The sequence below is a fragment of the Solanum pennellii genome, chromosome 3, assembly GCF_001406875.1.
Source record: "Solanum pennellii chromosome 3, SPENNV200".
Taxonomy (NCBI): Eukaryota; Viridiplantae; Streptophyta; class Magnoliopsida; order Solanales; family Solanaceae; genus Solanum; species Solanum pennellii.
Genome location: NC_028639.1, coordinates 1,538,534 through 1,553,788, shown reverse-complemented (window position 1 = coordinate 1,553,788; position 15,255 = coordinate 1,538,534). Strand labels below are relative to the sequence as shown.

General features: G+C 32.9%; 1 protein-coding gene and 1 long non-coding RNA gene across 2 annotated transcripts; both read left to right on the top strand.

Annotated features, from left to right (window-relative positions):
• Window positions 1-1,352: 1,352 nt before the first annotated feature.
• LOC107012571 (receptor-like serine/threonine-protein kinase At4g25390) lies at window positions 1,353-3,856 on the top strand. The gene has a single exon (XM_015212445.2). It carries the CDS (start codon window positions 1,547-1,549, stop codon window positions 3,620-3,622), a length of 2,076 nt encoding a protein of 691 aa, XP_015067931.1. The 5' UTR covers window positions 1,353-1,546; the 3' UTR covers window positions 3,623-3,856.
• A 437-nt stretch (window positions 3,857-4,293) lies between these two features.
• On the top strand, window positions 4,294-10,474 carry LOC114076558. The gene is made up of 3 exons (XR_003577532.1): window positions 4,294-8,260; window positions 9,054-9,214; window positions 10,048-10,474. It is a non-coding gene; the product is annotated as an uncharacterized LOC114076558 (long non-coding RNA).
• Window positions 10,475-15,255: the final 4,781 nt, after the last annotated feature.

Here is a 15,255-nt window from a genome sequence, read left to right as displayed (position 1 = left end):
TACTAGCACAAAATAAAAAGTCAATCCAGGAGAAATTAACTAAATAGTACGTTTTCATTTCGTCATGAATTTTGAAAATTAAAACTTTGAATTATGAAAATTCGACAGTTGTGTTTACGTAAACTGAAAAATACTTGGATATTTGTAAGTAAAGTGAAATTTCTCCTATGACCAAATTCTGAAGTTTTTGAAACTTCAAATATTTTTTTTAAAAATTATTTTTTAAAATCTATGAACAAATAAATATTAAAAGAGAATTTTTCAAAATATGACGTACTAGTTTTTTAAAATGTTTTAATTAGTTGAGAATAAGATACAGCCAAATAATAAGAAAATGAAATTGTAGAAGTAGACAAATTTGGCAGAAACCTACTACTCAACTGTCCTATGTATTTTAAAGGATAAAAGGACCAGGAGTGGACCTAAAGATCTGTAATATAAATTTTATTTAAATAGTATATTTATATTAAAAATTTATTAAAATATTAAATATAAAATTCGATTATTAAGACTAAAAACTACAGTTATAAAGTTTTAAATCTATAAAATTAAAATTTTGTATGGGCTAAATTTACTTATTTAAAAATCATAGTAATCAACTTTTGCCTTACTTCCTTCTGTCTCAATTTATATGACACTTTTTATGTATTGAGAGTTAAACAGTTAAAGTTTGATCAAAATTTAGCTATGAAATTTACTATTATTTTAAATTAAATTGATATATTTGTAAATTATGTAAAAAGTACTATGAATCATAAATAATTATTTAAAATATTTATATTTAAAAATAAATTGATTTAATTATTGAAATTCAAAATGTGACATAAAAAATAGTGCGAAAGAGTATTACTTACGTGTGTTATTTGCCCGTGCCATTTGGTAGGTGTAAGTAAGGTTGTCATTTTTTTTTTATTTTAGCAAATACCAGTTGTTATTCCACTTTGACAACCAAATTTACACTCTTCTTTTAATCGTTATTATTATTATTATTAAGCACTAAATGCCAATACCTAAAATATTTTCTGTTTGAAAACAAATAAGTATTGTTGAAATTATTGTTTTAGTTTAGAAGGAAGGGTGGATTATATTTTTTTTTATATTACTTATTTCTCCAAACTCATATTATCATTTTGATAATTGAAAATTTACAATCTTAAAATATAACTGGTTTTCCCCCAAATTTTAGCGTGATTTCCTCTTATTTTGCGTAGAGATTTATTTTAGTATATATAAGAAGAAAAAGTAAAAGGGAAAATAAATAAATTAAATAATAAGTGGGGCTTTGACTAAAAAAGGGTCCACAAGCAGACTGTTAAGTATATTGTGAGAAAAGCAAAATAGAAACAAAATAAAGATATGCACAAAAAGCCATATAACTCTCTCTGCAATAAATAATTAAGGCAAATCCCACTTCAAAAACTCTTAATTTGTACCAAAAAAAATTAAATCTTTGATCCAAAAAAAGAAAAAAAAAAACTTATGTTGATTTTTCACTGCATAAATCATTCATTTCTGTAATTTTTTTTTTCTTTTATCAATTTCAATCATGCCATCGCGTGAACTCCGTTCACTACCGCCGTCGCCGCTGTTGTCGCCGCCGCAGCATGTTCACCGTCAGAGCCACAATCTATTGGCACCTCTCGCCGGAGGAATAGCCGCTGCTGCATCTCTCCTTATTCTCTTCACTTTATGCTTCCGGAAAATAAGCCTGAAGCGAACCGTTCCCTCTTCCGATTCAGAGTCAAAACCCCCTCACCGGTTCTCATACAACTCTCTCCGTCGAGCCACCTCTAAATTCTCTCCATCGCTTCGTCTGGGTCAAGGTGGGTTTGGGTCTGTTTACAGAGGAACTGTCAAAAGCCCAACTACCAATTCTAATGTCTCGGTTGCTGTTAAAGTCATGGACGCTGGGTCCTTGCAAGGTGAGCGTGAATTTCAAAACGAACTCTTTTTCGCTGGGAAAATTGATTCTAAATACATTGTTTCCACTATTGGTTTCTCTTCCGATCAAAGAGGCCGTCGTATGCTACTAGTTTACGAGCTTTTAGCTAACGGAAGCTTACAAGACTGCCTTTTGCATCGCAAGTGTAGTGAATTGAAGGATTGGAAAAAGAGGTTTTCAATTGCTCTTGATATAGCTAAAGGGTTGGAGTACTTGCACCATTTTTGTGACCCACCAGCGATTCACGGCGATATTAAGCCTAGTAATATACTACTGGATGATAATTTCAATGCGAAGATCGGCGATTTTGGATTGGCAAGGTTGAAAGCGGAGGATCATATTGAGATTGAAGTAAGAAAGGAGAGTCCTGTAGGAAATGCGGCTGAGGATAATGGGTCGGTGGCAGAGGAAACTGAGAGTGTGATTACTGTTAATTGTTTAGACGAGTTTCACAGAGGAGTTGAGCAGTCGCCGGAGAGTTTTGTTAGACACGAGGCCTCGCCGGAGACGGTTACTGGGGTGGAATTGTCACCTGAGGCTCCTGTGGTGTCTCCAAGAACGGTGGCAGCTATGGCATCCCCATCTGAGGGTCTAGAAAAAACGAGTCTTTCCGAGGGTAATTTTGATCGGTCCAGTATAGACAGTGGGATTGAAATTGGAAATAAGAAGAGTGGAGTGAAGAAGAAGAAGAAGAAGAGCATTACAGGGAAAGACTGGTGGTGGAAGCAAGATACTGGTGGGACGGATTCAGGAGCGGTGAAGGATTATGTAATGGAATGGATTGGGAGTGAGATCAAGAAGGAGAGGCCAAAGACAGAGTGGATTGGGGCTTCGTCGAGTTCAGGACCAGTAGGAAAAATAGAAAAGAAGAAACATAGGAAGCGATTAGATTGGTGGGTTTCATTAGATGATGAAAAAAATGGGAAGGAGGAGAAGAGGAGGCCTGCAAGGGAGTGGTGGAAGGAGGAGTATTGTGAGGAGCTTGCTAGGAAGAAAAAGAAAAAGAAGAAGGAACAGGGCGGAAAGGGTTCAATTAGTGATGATTGTCATAGTGAGTCTTGGTGGCCAAGGGATGATGAATTATATACGGCTAAAAAGAAGAAAAGGAGCAGGAGTAGGGGTAGTAAAAGTAGCATGGATTGGTGGCTGGATGGATTTAGTAGTGAGCTTCGGAGAGCTCGTAAGAATAGTTATGATTCTGCTAGTGGGGATATACCTAAAAGTGGTGGCATCAGTAGCACTCCAAGCATGAGAGGAACTGTATGTTATGTTGCACCAGAATATGGTAGCTGTGGGGATCTATCTGAAAAGTGTGATGTATACAGCTATGGGGTACTTTTGTTAGTTCTTATTGCTGGGCGTAGGCCACTTCAGGTGACGGGGTCACCCATGTCCGAATTCCAGCGTGCTAATCTTCTCTCTTGGGCACGTCACCTTGCCCGAGCAGGGAAGCTTCTTGATTTGGTTGATCAGTCTGTTGAATCATTAGACAAAGAACAAGCATTACTCTCCATCACTGTTGCCCTGCTCTGCTTGCAAAAGTCACCTGCACGCCGACCATCAATGAAAGAAGTAGTGGGAATGCTTTCTGGTGATTTAGAAGCTCCCCAGTTACCAGTTGAACTTTCACCCTCACCCCCCTCCCGCTTCCCAATCAAGTCCCACAAGAAGGTCCGGTGAGCTTAAATCAGGTTTCAGTTCTGTACAAAACAAAAGTTTAAGTTGTTGACTATTTCTTGTTTTTGTGGATGACTTACGATGTAAAGAAGAGATTGGAAACAAAAAATTAACAGTTTTAATGGATTTTGATGTTTGCTTTACATGTTCTGCATATTGTTTTACTTTCAAGTCGTTATCTGTGTATTCTTTTCCTTCTGGAAGCTAAATAACAAAAGAAAAAGCCATTTGATATTTTATCTTGAGTTTTGGTAATGATTCCTAATTACCGGTTATATTTGGACTAGCAGAAAAAGGCCTCAAATTGAGGTGTTTCCAGCGATTGTTTATGTCTAGGCTGCTGCTACTTAAGGACCCCATTTTGGACAGTTGATAGCTATTACCAAACATTGGCCGTTAACATCCCTTTCTTTTCCTTTGTGTATTATCCCTGCTTTTGAACAATTATCTTGGACAGCAGCTAACTATTACTATAACTGCTAACCGGCCCCTTCCCCACTCCATAAAAATGAATAATGAATCAAATAAATGTGAGGGGGGAGGAGTGGCGAACTGCACCCTTTAGTCCTTTCTTGGTAAAAACTTGGAGATATTATATCTATTTTGCTCGTGATGGGGAGATATGATACTTGTATGGTGGAGGTCTGGAGCTGCATTCAGGTATGCTTTTTTCTCCAAGATTATAGCAACTTGTTTGTGCTTTTTTATAGTTTCAACTCTTTCACATGCAAATTCCCCTGCTTTGTTTCTTTAAGAAATTTCTGCTGCCTGTCTTTGTAATTATCAAATGTTATTTACTAAATTAAAATTGTTTGGTTTGGGTCCTCACCGTAATCCATATATGCACTTGCAGATTCAGAGTCTCATTGCCCTTAACACTCCCCTCTCTACTTAAATATGAGAATCCATTAAGTTCAGCTAGTGTGAAGTGCTTGTGCTAGTCAATATATTCTGAACCTTGGTAGAAGACAATATTTTTTCATATTAGTTGAATGCTTATTGTGCTAAAGGCCTCAGCAGCAATACCATTCAGCTGTTGCATGCCACAAAAAAACTATTGTCGGATGGAGGATATGGGGAAAATAAAATATATCATATTCTGACATAGATTGCAATTACTTCTTGAGAGAACAGGGGAGAGAGACCAATTTTTTTTCTTAGTAAGAGTGTATTTCAGGACATCGATACTGCTTATATCAAGTTACCCGTGGAAGGGAAGGTTAGAATAGGGAGACTCGAGGTCAACCTTTTGAGTACGAATTCTTTTTGGAAATAAAATTGTAGTTGTCTAAAATCAGCTACCTGGGATCTTTTTCTTTTTTTTTTTGATAAAGATGGTGCGAACTTAGCTTGGCTTCTAGATCTGCTTGGAACCCACACCTTTCTATTTGCAGGTCTGCTCCCCCTTCCTTGCTGTGTGCTTTCTTGTTAAAGAATATATTTAATTACTTGGTATTTATCTGCTTTAAATAGCTGCTAGTCCATTAGCACAATGTGCTCTCATATTCTTGAACTTGGAAAAGTTAGTATACTGCTATTAAGTTGCACATTTCTAGGCATTGCTCAAGCCCATCTATCTTCTGTCCCTTTTAAAGTATTTTTGTTCTTGTTTCTTTCCTCCTTCCACACTGCACTTTGGAGCTGATACTTTAGTGCATAATAATATTGTACAAACATTACATTCTCCATGTTGATGCCTAATGGTTTCTCACAGATGTATTCATCATGCTGACATGTGGTCTCTTGCAAGTACCAGGAGTCATTTTTCAAGAAATTCAATGTACTGTCTTTAGGTGCTAGACGAAATATGGATGCAATTTTTGTTTTAGTCCTTTTCCATGCTAGTGTTATAAGTGTTAATTCTTAGTTGTTCTGTTGAGGACTTCAAAATCCTAATTGGTCATTACAACCATTGCTGACAAAGGCGAAAAATATAGAAAAACCCAAGGTTCGCTAGGGTTTGGAGTGTTAACTGCTGCTAAAGCGTACACTTTAGTAAGGAAAGGTGCATAATGAAGAAACAATTAAGTTGCATATTTTACAGTGTGTGAATGGAATGGGCATAACTCTACCTCAAAAGTTAGTTCATGGGGAAGGATTGTCCAAGATCATATAAAGGGACTTCTTGTCCCTAATCAACAAGAGGATTGGACATTTGAAGTGTGAACAATATAAGATGGGGCCAACATCTCGTGAATAACATTTGGGATTGACTCGACTCTGATACCGTGTAGATGGATCTAAAGGTGAGAATTGCCCAAGCCATATAAAGAGAACACCTATCCCTTTTACCATCGATGTGAGACTCTTCACCCCCCCCCCCTCATGCCAGGGATGGATATCTGGAGTGTGGACAATTTCATATCTACTTATTGATTTTCTTAAACTACATTTGTAATTTTTGTGATCCAATAACTTATTCTATAGAGTGAGAGGGATCGGTTGGCTTATGAACAAATTATACTAATAGAGCTTATCTAGTGAATATACTCTTATTAGTAAATGTTTGGTTTATTAGATTTAAAGTGGGATATACTAGGTATGACATAAAATATGTGTTTGGTTGGTTTTATACTAGATTAAACTTTTTTTTTCATAATTTTAACCTTGGTCTTCTTAAAGGACATGGTGAAATAGTTTTTGAGAGGGCTTGGCCTTCTTAAAGGAATTGGGGAGAAGAGTTTTTGACAACGGCATATTTCCATATTGTTGTTTTATCTCAGGATTAGTAATCCTAGGATTGTTATCCCACATTGATAGGTCTAAGGAGAGGCCCTCTACCCTAAACCTTCAACCTCCTCTATCTAGGATCATGTCCTCGGTGAGTTGAAGATGTATCATGTCATGGCTAATCACCTCTATCCAATTTTTTCTTGGTCTACCTTTACCTCTCCTAGACCTATAGCTGCCAATCTGTCGCACCTTCTCATTGGGGCATCTATGCTCCTCCTTTTTACATGCATGAACCAACTCATTCTCGTTCCTGGATCTTGTCCACCACTTAGGCGGTTAGGCCAGTCCCACCTTGCCCCGTATATGTAACTAATTTTTTTTCTCCTAGTTTATCCACACATCCATCTAAACATTTAATCTCCGCTATACTCATCCCACCTTTAGCATGGATAAAAATAATACCACAATTGTGGATAAATAATTCCTGAATTGTTTATACCAGTATAATTTTTTAAAACCAAATGCGGGATATAATATTTCATTAATCCCACATTTTATCCCAAAATTATTATGCCATATCCTTGTAAGTTGTAACCATGTGACCCCTAATAGATTTGTTTTGCATGATATAACTATATTCCATTGCTGCTGTTTTAAAAAAAGAATCTATGGCCCTGATGAATTTACATCCTATTCCAGAAAGTACTTTTGTATGGCTATTTTTTGCAAGCTTCAGCACATTTATGCCTTCGCTGAAGCGTCATAGTGAGGTTCAGTGACCAACCTGCTCTTCTCCTTTATTTAAGGTTTAAGTGTGCGTTTGACTATACTTGTTTGTGAAATTAGGTCTTAGGCCTAACTCACACCCCAAAAGGTAGCTCATAGGAAGGAGGACTGTCCAAGCCTTATACGAGTCCACCCATCTTATTAACCACCGATGTGGGACTTTTGTCATTCTTTAACACCCCACCTCACGCCCAGTGCTTAGCATCTGGTGCGTGCACAATTTGATTTTGGGGGCCCCAACATCGGGTAAGATGGGCCCTGCTATACCTCGGGATGATTATGCCTTTTGGTGTCACATATGAGTAGACTGGTCATATTGTAATTTTCATGCTGTAAAGAAATATGTTTCATCAGAAAGAAGCAGTTGCCAGTGTCACAAAAAAATAAGAAGCTTCTTAGAAGATGGACGTGTCCATGGAATTTTCTGTCTGCAGTCTCTCGTATAGCTTGGGCCTTGGTTGCAGTGTGGACTAAGTCAGTTATAGATGAACTGCAGGTTGCCATACTGTTTTATAAGATATATCCTTCTCCTCATTAGTGTTTTTGTGTAAGTGAATATATTTGTCATCATTACTTTATAATGATGCCTACTGTGGGCATATATGTAATCATTATATTATAATGACTGATTCAGCTAATCCCTTTCAAATTGATGAACATCCTCCAAAGCTGGTTTGTCCATTTGCAATGCAAAAGAAGATGGTTGATTGTCTCAGCTTGTTCCCCCCATAGAAAACACCTAGAGGCTAGTTGATACCCCCTTTGGTTGAGATTTTCATGAGTTACACTGCTTCTTTAGCCAAAAGCCAGATGATGCAGTTAATTTTGAAGGGAAATTTTTAGTTTCCATATCATCTTCCAAGGGAAATCTCTTTCCTTCGTCACTTCTACATTTAGCTCCATGTATGCAGGCATCCAACGCATTGCAGCCAGTCATTCTTTTCATATGATGTATACAGCAAAGAATATGCATTATGTGTATGTATGTGCAGGAGTCATGAGGAGCAGCAAAGAATTGCACAGGGCAAAATATGTTTGAAGGCTGAAGTTGATGGAATAGAGCATGCTTGCTGCTTCTCAGCATCTATATTGCTTACAGTATGTGAACTATAAGCAATATGCATGTAAGAAGGCAGGCCATGATCCTATTTCAAGGTTACTTTTCATCTATGCCATACGAAGGTGATTACCTCTTCACTTTATTGACTTGCCTGAAACTCATATTGTTGATTAGAGACTTAGAAGTGTCAACATATATTTCAAAAAATTAATCGAGATGGTGTCCCTTTAGTTTTCTGTTTGGATAAACTCAAAAGATCTTCATTATATCAGTAAAGGAGGACAAGTCTGAAAAGGTTTAATACATAACCTCAGATCAGTATGATCAAGTTGTGTACGTGGATGTTGCTATCTTACTTCAGTCACCCCAACTACCCGCTCCTCTATGGTTAAATAAGTTCAGTGGGTCATTCTTCTAATTCTTTCGTCTAATTGATATCCCCAGTATCTGAAATATACCTGCAACTATGATAATTGAGTCAAACTAGTTACACCAACTCTTTATTTTTGTACAAGGGCGGGTACAGATGGGGCACCTGTTATTTGTTCTACACCAAATTCTCATTAATTGCACTTACTATGTGTTAGAGTGCGTAGAAATATCTAAGGGAAAATTCTCCTGCTATACTAGATTTAATAGTGTCCATTTTCTGCTCTCCTCTTTTGATTCAGTGCATAGTATGAAGGTGGTCGGAAGTATTTCAATTCCACATAGAACTTAAGACATCTGGTTTAGAATCAAATTTCATGGAATTATATATAAAAAAAATTTGTTCGTTGGAAGTACTGAGTGCACATGAACCTCGTGACCATATCCATTGGACTTTGTACATGCCATGTTGGTTCATTCTTTAGGCCTATAGAATAAATCTCTTAACTTCTGTCTTTGATCTAAAATACTACTATATATTTGTAGTTGCTGATTTGCTGAGTACTGGAGATACTTAGCCATGACTTATTCAATTCTCGAGATGGTCCGCATTTCTAAGGGGATAGCTGAATGGTTGAGGCAAACCTTGGAGGAGGAGAGGATAGGAGTATTACAGCTTTGACAGGTTGCCTGATGTATTAATTGAGGTGCGTATAAGATGATCCTGATACCATTTTGTCGAAAAAAATCTTGAATCTCCAGCTTAAAATTCTGAATTCTTGCGAAAATAAACCTTGTGTTTAGTGAAGTAATCATCATTACTAATAAATCAAGAGAAAAGTCATAATTGTAATAACTTGTAGGTGAGACATTGTTGGTTGTGACTTGTGTTTATGTGCTTTGAACCTCTAGTATGGGCACCAGTCACTACCGACCTAAGCGATAGCACACTTAAACTAGACCATTCTGTGTTATCTATTGTCTTTATCTTTACTTTCTTTACATTATAACAATTTCTCCATTACATTTACATTTAGGAGAAAAACACATATCATAAAAAATCCAATATACCTTTGAATTTGTGTTTACAATAAATAGCCCTGACATGCTTCGACAAATTAATTCGGAAATCTCTTAAACTTATATATTAGCCTCAGTTTGAAACAATTGCATATCCTTTTTAATTCAAGCTAGCCAAAAACTATGTAGTCTATTCTGTATTGTGTTTCGATTTGCTTCACCAGCATATGTACTTCAGTTTAATTATAAATCATATGAGATAAACACAATCTGTCCAATCTAGGTAACTATTGTTAACCAGCAAACCAAATAAAAACTCTTTATCTGATCAATAACCAATATGTATGATACATTTATGAAGCAACACTTTCATATATGTTATCTGCCTTGTCAAGTCTTGTATAGCCATATGACTCCTTCCTTCGATTTTATGGGCATTTATGTTTTAAGTCATGGTGTACTTGGAGTTGAGATTTACAGCTAAAGAGTGATTTCTAGACCATACTTTGTTTTTATGAAGGTGCATTATGCAAAGAGATGATCCTTTGTGAACAAGTTGAATTCTGCCTGCGTATCACAACTTTTCAGCTTCATGTAAAAGTTGGGGACGTAGTCCAAATTAAATCATGAGAAATCTCGTCAAATATATTCTTTATTTAATATTTTTTTCGTTTCAATTTGTTTGGATGGGAACGTTTGTCCGGTTCCCATCCTATCAGACTTTTAAAGACTTGTTGCCTGGAGGAAGTACATCTTGTGATATTAATTTGGTTTTTTTTTTGTCTCATCATAAAGGGTAGGGGTGAGGTTCCTTTAATTTAATTTGTTTATGGGTACATACCTCATTTAATTCCTTTAGATATGTACTAGTAATTGTTGGAGTATGTCATTTCAGATTATTATTATTGTTACTATATTATAATCATAATAAGTGTCATTATCAGTTACTTCATGTCATCACAAAGTACAAATGGTAAGATAATTAACAGTCAAAATAAAGAAGAAAACATAAGTAATTCACCTGAATTTTCATGTTATGGGGTGAATATTCAGTTCTCTCACCAGGACTCTGCAAAAATCGAACCGAAAAAATGTTATTGGGTTTTAATTGGTTTATTAAAAAAAATTATTGGGTTATTGGTTCGGTATCGGTTTTTACTATTGGGTTATTGGGTAAATCAATAACCCAATAAGACGGTAATAATTTAGGTTGTTTTACTAGTTTTTACTATTACTCAAAACCTAAAGATTAAAGTAAGGGGTTTACAATTGTAGCTATTTGATTTTAGTTTTAGTATTGTTGGACTATTTCATTTTAGTTTTAGTTTGTAATTGTAGGTTGTAGCTTTTGCAAGTTTGTAAAGATCCATAATTTGATTTAACATAAAAAATTTCATACTATGTTTTGGTGGTAACATCTAATTATAGTCTTTGTACTATATTTTTTCTTATTGATATTATTTCTAATTATCTTTCTTGTTTTTACTATATCAAAACATTTAAAGAAATGACAAGACATATAATATTTTATGGACATTTTTTTATTGACTAAATCGAAAATCGAAGTGATAATGATCAAAAATCGATAAAGAATATTCTATTGGTTTATTATTGAGTTAGCATATTTAAAAATCAAAAATCAATAAACCAAAACGATAATATATAAAATTGAACTAAATCGATCGATGCACACCCCTACTTGTGTCACGATTCAAATAAATTTGGAGGCGTTTGAGCATAGTTTTCAAATATTTTATTTTTTGAAATATATGGAGTTAGAGCTAAATACGAAGTTTACTTTTTTGCAAAAGAGATTTGAATATATGTGAGTTGAGAAAAAGATTATAAATATTTTTTTAAAAATCATTTCTAGTTGAATTCTGAATATTTTCTTATGACCAAATAAATTTCAAATAAAGTGAAAAATTATTCTGAAACAAGTAAAATATTTTGTTTTATGAAAAAAAGTGACTATTTGAGAGTTTTTTTTTCTTTGGTATTTGAGAGTTGAATCCAACAAAAGAAGAGGTAAGAAACACAAAAAAAATCATGACCCAAATAAATAAATACTAACAAATAATGCAATTATTAAATCAGATTGTAATGTGCACTGTCCTCTATATAAAGTATATATGGACTATCCAGAGAGTAAATTCTTAGGGCTGGGCATAAACACCGGAAAATCAAAATGCTGTATCGAATCAAATTTTTTTGATATTTCGATTTTGGTTTTTCGATTTTCGATTCGGTATTCGGTATATGTTTTTGTATTTTTTGGTTTTTCGGTTCGGTTTTCGGTATGTGATTTTGTGTAATTCGGTATTTCGGTTCACCGAAATATATTATATTATAATATATATTTATATTATATTAATTATTAATATTAAATAATAAATATTATAATTTAAAATAAAAAATTAAAAAGTGAAAGACTTTTTGATATAACTATTTTTAGCCCATTAAGCTGAAAATCAAACAAAAAAATTTGTAAATTTTTAAAAGCCCAACTAAGCAGGACCATTAAAAAAATCGAAATAACAAAAACGAACCGAAATAATAAAAACCGAACCGAAATAATAAAAACTGAACCGAACCAAAATATTTCGGTTCGGTATTCGGTACACAATTTACAAAAATCAAAAACCAAAAAAACCGAAAAAGAAACCGAAATCGAACCGAAATACCGAATGCCCACCCCTATAAATTCTTACATCATTGGGACATAACCATTAATTTCAAAATAGAAAAACATAATATATAATAACTACTTCCTCCGTCCCATTTTATATAGCATCATTTTTTTTTTGGTCAGTCTCAAAAAAAATGTCACATTTTCTTATACGGTAAGTATTTAAATGTATAATTTCTTTTTTATCTTTATTGGTTCCACTTAATTTTAAAAATAGTACTCAAATATATTCATAAGGAAGAAGAAAAATAAATCTACTTTTGAAGGGTAATTTGATAAACAATTTCAAAGTCTTCATTTATTTCTTAAACTTCGTGTTCGATCAAATATTGTCACATAAAATAATACGAAAGTATATAATTTGTAGGTTCATTTCTAAAGAAAAATATCCTAGTAAGGGCAAAGCAGGTAGGAGCATGGAGGTATAAATGACAAACAGGATTGGATTAAAAATTTGTGAAAAACTTTAATCGATTCCATTCCGCCTTCAATCAACATGGGCTTCACGTAAACTTACGCCACAAATAAAACTATCAAAGCTTAAAAATTGATTATGAATATATTAATTACACTTTATATTTTGGAAAGTTCGATAATTATGTGTTTCAAAATAGTTACTCTCTTCGTTCGGTATTATTTGTCATGATTTCTATTTTTAGAGTCAAATTATAAAATTTTTGACTAACATTATAAGATCTATTCTTCCATCATATTAATATGCAAAAAATTGCAATTGATAGTACTTTTCATATAGTTTTAGAATATCTAATTTTTTTGTTTAAAATACTGAATTAATGTGATCTAATTTAACTTGAAAATTAGTCAAATTAATTTTTGAAAAGCGCAACATGATAAATAATTCCGGACAGAGGGAGGAAGTGTATTAGAATCGGTAGTTGAAACAATAATAAATGTTATGTTAGGAGTTGTTATACGAAAGCAGTTTGTAATTATACGCAGTTTTTATTTTTAATTATCAAAATTTGTGATGATTCAATTTTTCTTTTTTAAAAAATAAAATTAAAATTAAATTTATATCTACATAAGCCCACATAGGATCCCATAATGTTTTTAAAAGATTACTTCATCCTAACCCAACAACTGCATAGCCTTAAACCCACTCCTAGGCCATAGCCTTAAATCGTCATCCGCTTCTCTTTATTTTATAAAAAATGATCTCTTTTAATTTAATACGGAATTTAAGAATATTAAATTTTTTAAATTTTTATAGTGTTAAATTAAAGTTAGGTCAAATGTACAAAATTGTTTTTTGATCTTATCAAATGTACAAAATTATTCTTTGATCTTATGACCTTAAACATGCCACGTGGAGAACTGAAATTGAAATGTTATCAAAAAAAGAAAAAAAAACATTTTTTTAAACAGACTAAAATAGAAGAGAAATCAATTTTTTTTAACGGAGAAAATACATTATAAGTAGGGAGAGATTATTTTCTTTTCATATTATGTATATATATAGTATATATTAAATTTCTTCAATTTTTTGCTTATTTACTTTTTCATATTTTAAATCTCTTTAGCAAAAGATTTCACTCGTAGGCTTCTCTAGTTTTGTTAACTTTTTTTTGTAAAAGTATCAACAATATCCTTTTAATTATCAAACTAAACAAAAATTGTCCTGATTAATAATTTGATCTAAATACTCGTGCTGTCAATAGTTTAATCTAAAAGAAATATCTATTATTACTTTTGGGGGCAAAAAGATGTTATTTTCTTATAAACATATAAATTCTTCTCTTTCTAAACACATTATTTTCTAATAAAAATATTGTAACTCATCATAAATTTTCACATAAATAAAATCATAGTAAGTTATCATTAATTTTCATTTAGATAATAAAATCTTTTTTCTAATAAAATATAGAATATTTTTATTTCTTACTATTTTCTGAATTCAAGGAAAACAGTCGTTTGCTAATAATTTTTTTTATTTTAAATAATGCCCATATTATCACATATTAAGGTGCTCCTTGTTGGGAATTAAACACACAACACACACAAATAATCTAGAGAAAAGAGAAACGGAACACAAACGGGACACACAAGAATTTAACGTGGTTCGGTTTCCCTACTCCACGACTGTAACAGGAGGATTTTTATTTCACTTGTGCTTCTATGGAATTACAAATACATGGATCATATTTATAGGAAAGCCAAATGGTTAACCTAGGGTTTCAGTAATGGGTCGGGCCGGCTCACAAGCCTCCACAAAGCCCAACACTCCTTTATTTTTAATGAGAAATGAAGGCATAAATTTGAAAAAAATCAAAATTTAACCCTTCAAATGCATTTATTTTCTTTGAATAATTGATTACAAATAATTGATCCGTTGATGGTAAATGAAGATTGCTTAAAGAATAAAAAGCTCAATTCATACGATTTATTTTATTTTTAGTTATTCTAAAAAAAAGATATATTTTTATTTTAAAATGTTCAGTTTGCTCTTAATGAAACACTTCATACTCATACAAATATTTTTAACTTATTTAGACCATATATTTTAAAAGTTTTTTTATCCTTATACATCACGTAAATTAAAACAGAAAAAGAGTAATATAAATTGGGAATTCAAGAATAGGAATAATGTTATTTTTTAAAATTCAAAATCCCTTTAATAAATCACTAATAGGTGAAAACATTTGTTTGGTTCAATATTTCAAAACGTGTACCCTTTACCTTTCACTATCTTCTCAACTAAGACAAAAACATAAGTCATTATCAAATGTTAAACTTTACTTCCCCTTTTGTTTTCTTGTAGACTTAAACAAAAACGTGTTTGCACTAGTGGCCTCCCTCATGGGCGCACTATTTGTATTAAATCTAAAAATCAAATCAAATCATATCAAAATAAACTTTAATTTGGATTGGTTTTTTGAATTCTTGGTTTGAGTTTCAATTTGTAATTTTCTTTGTTTGATTTTCTGGTTTGATTTTGGATTTTGAAAATAAAAATAAAACCGAAAAAATTGAATTTATATATATATATATATATATATATATATATATATATATATGTGT

Coding starts and splice junctions, on each gene's coding strand:
- LOC107012571 (XM_015212445.2), top strand. CDS start 1,547: ATGCCATCGCGTGAACTCCGTTCACTACCGCCGTCGCCGCTGTTGTCG.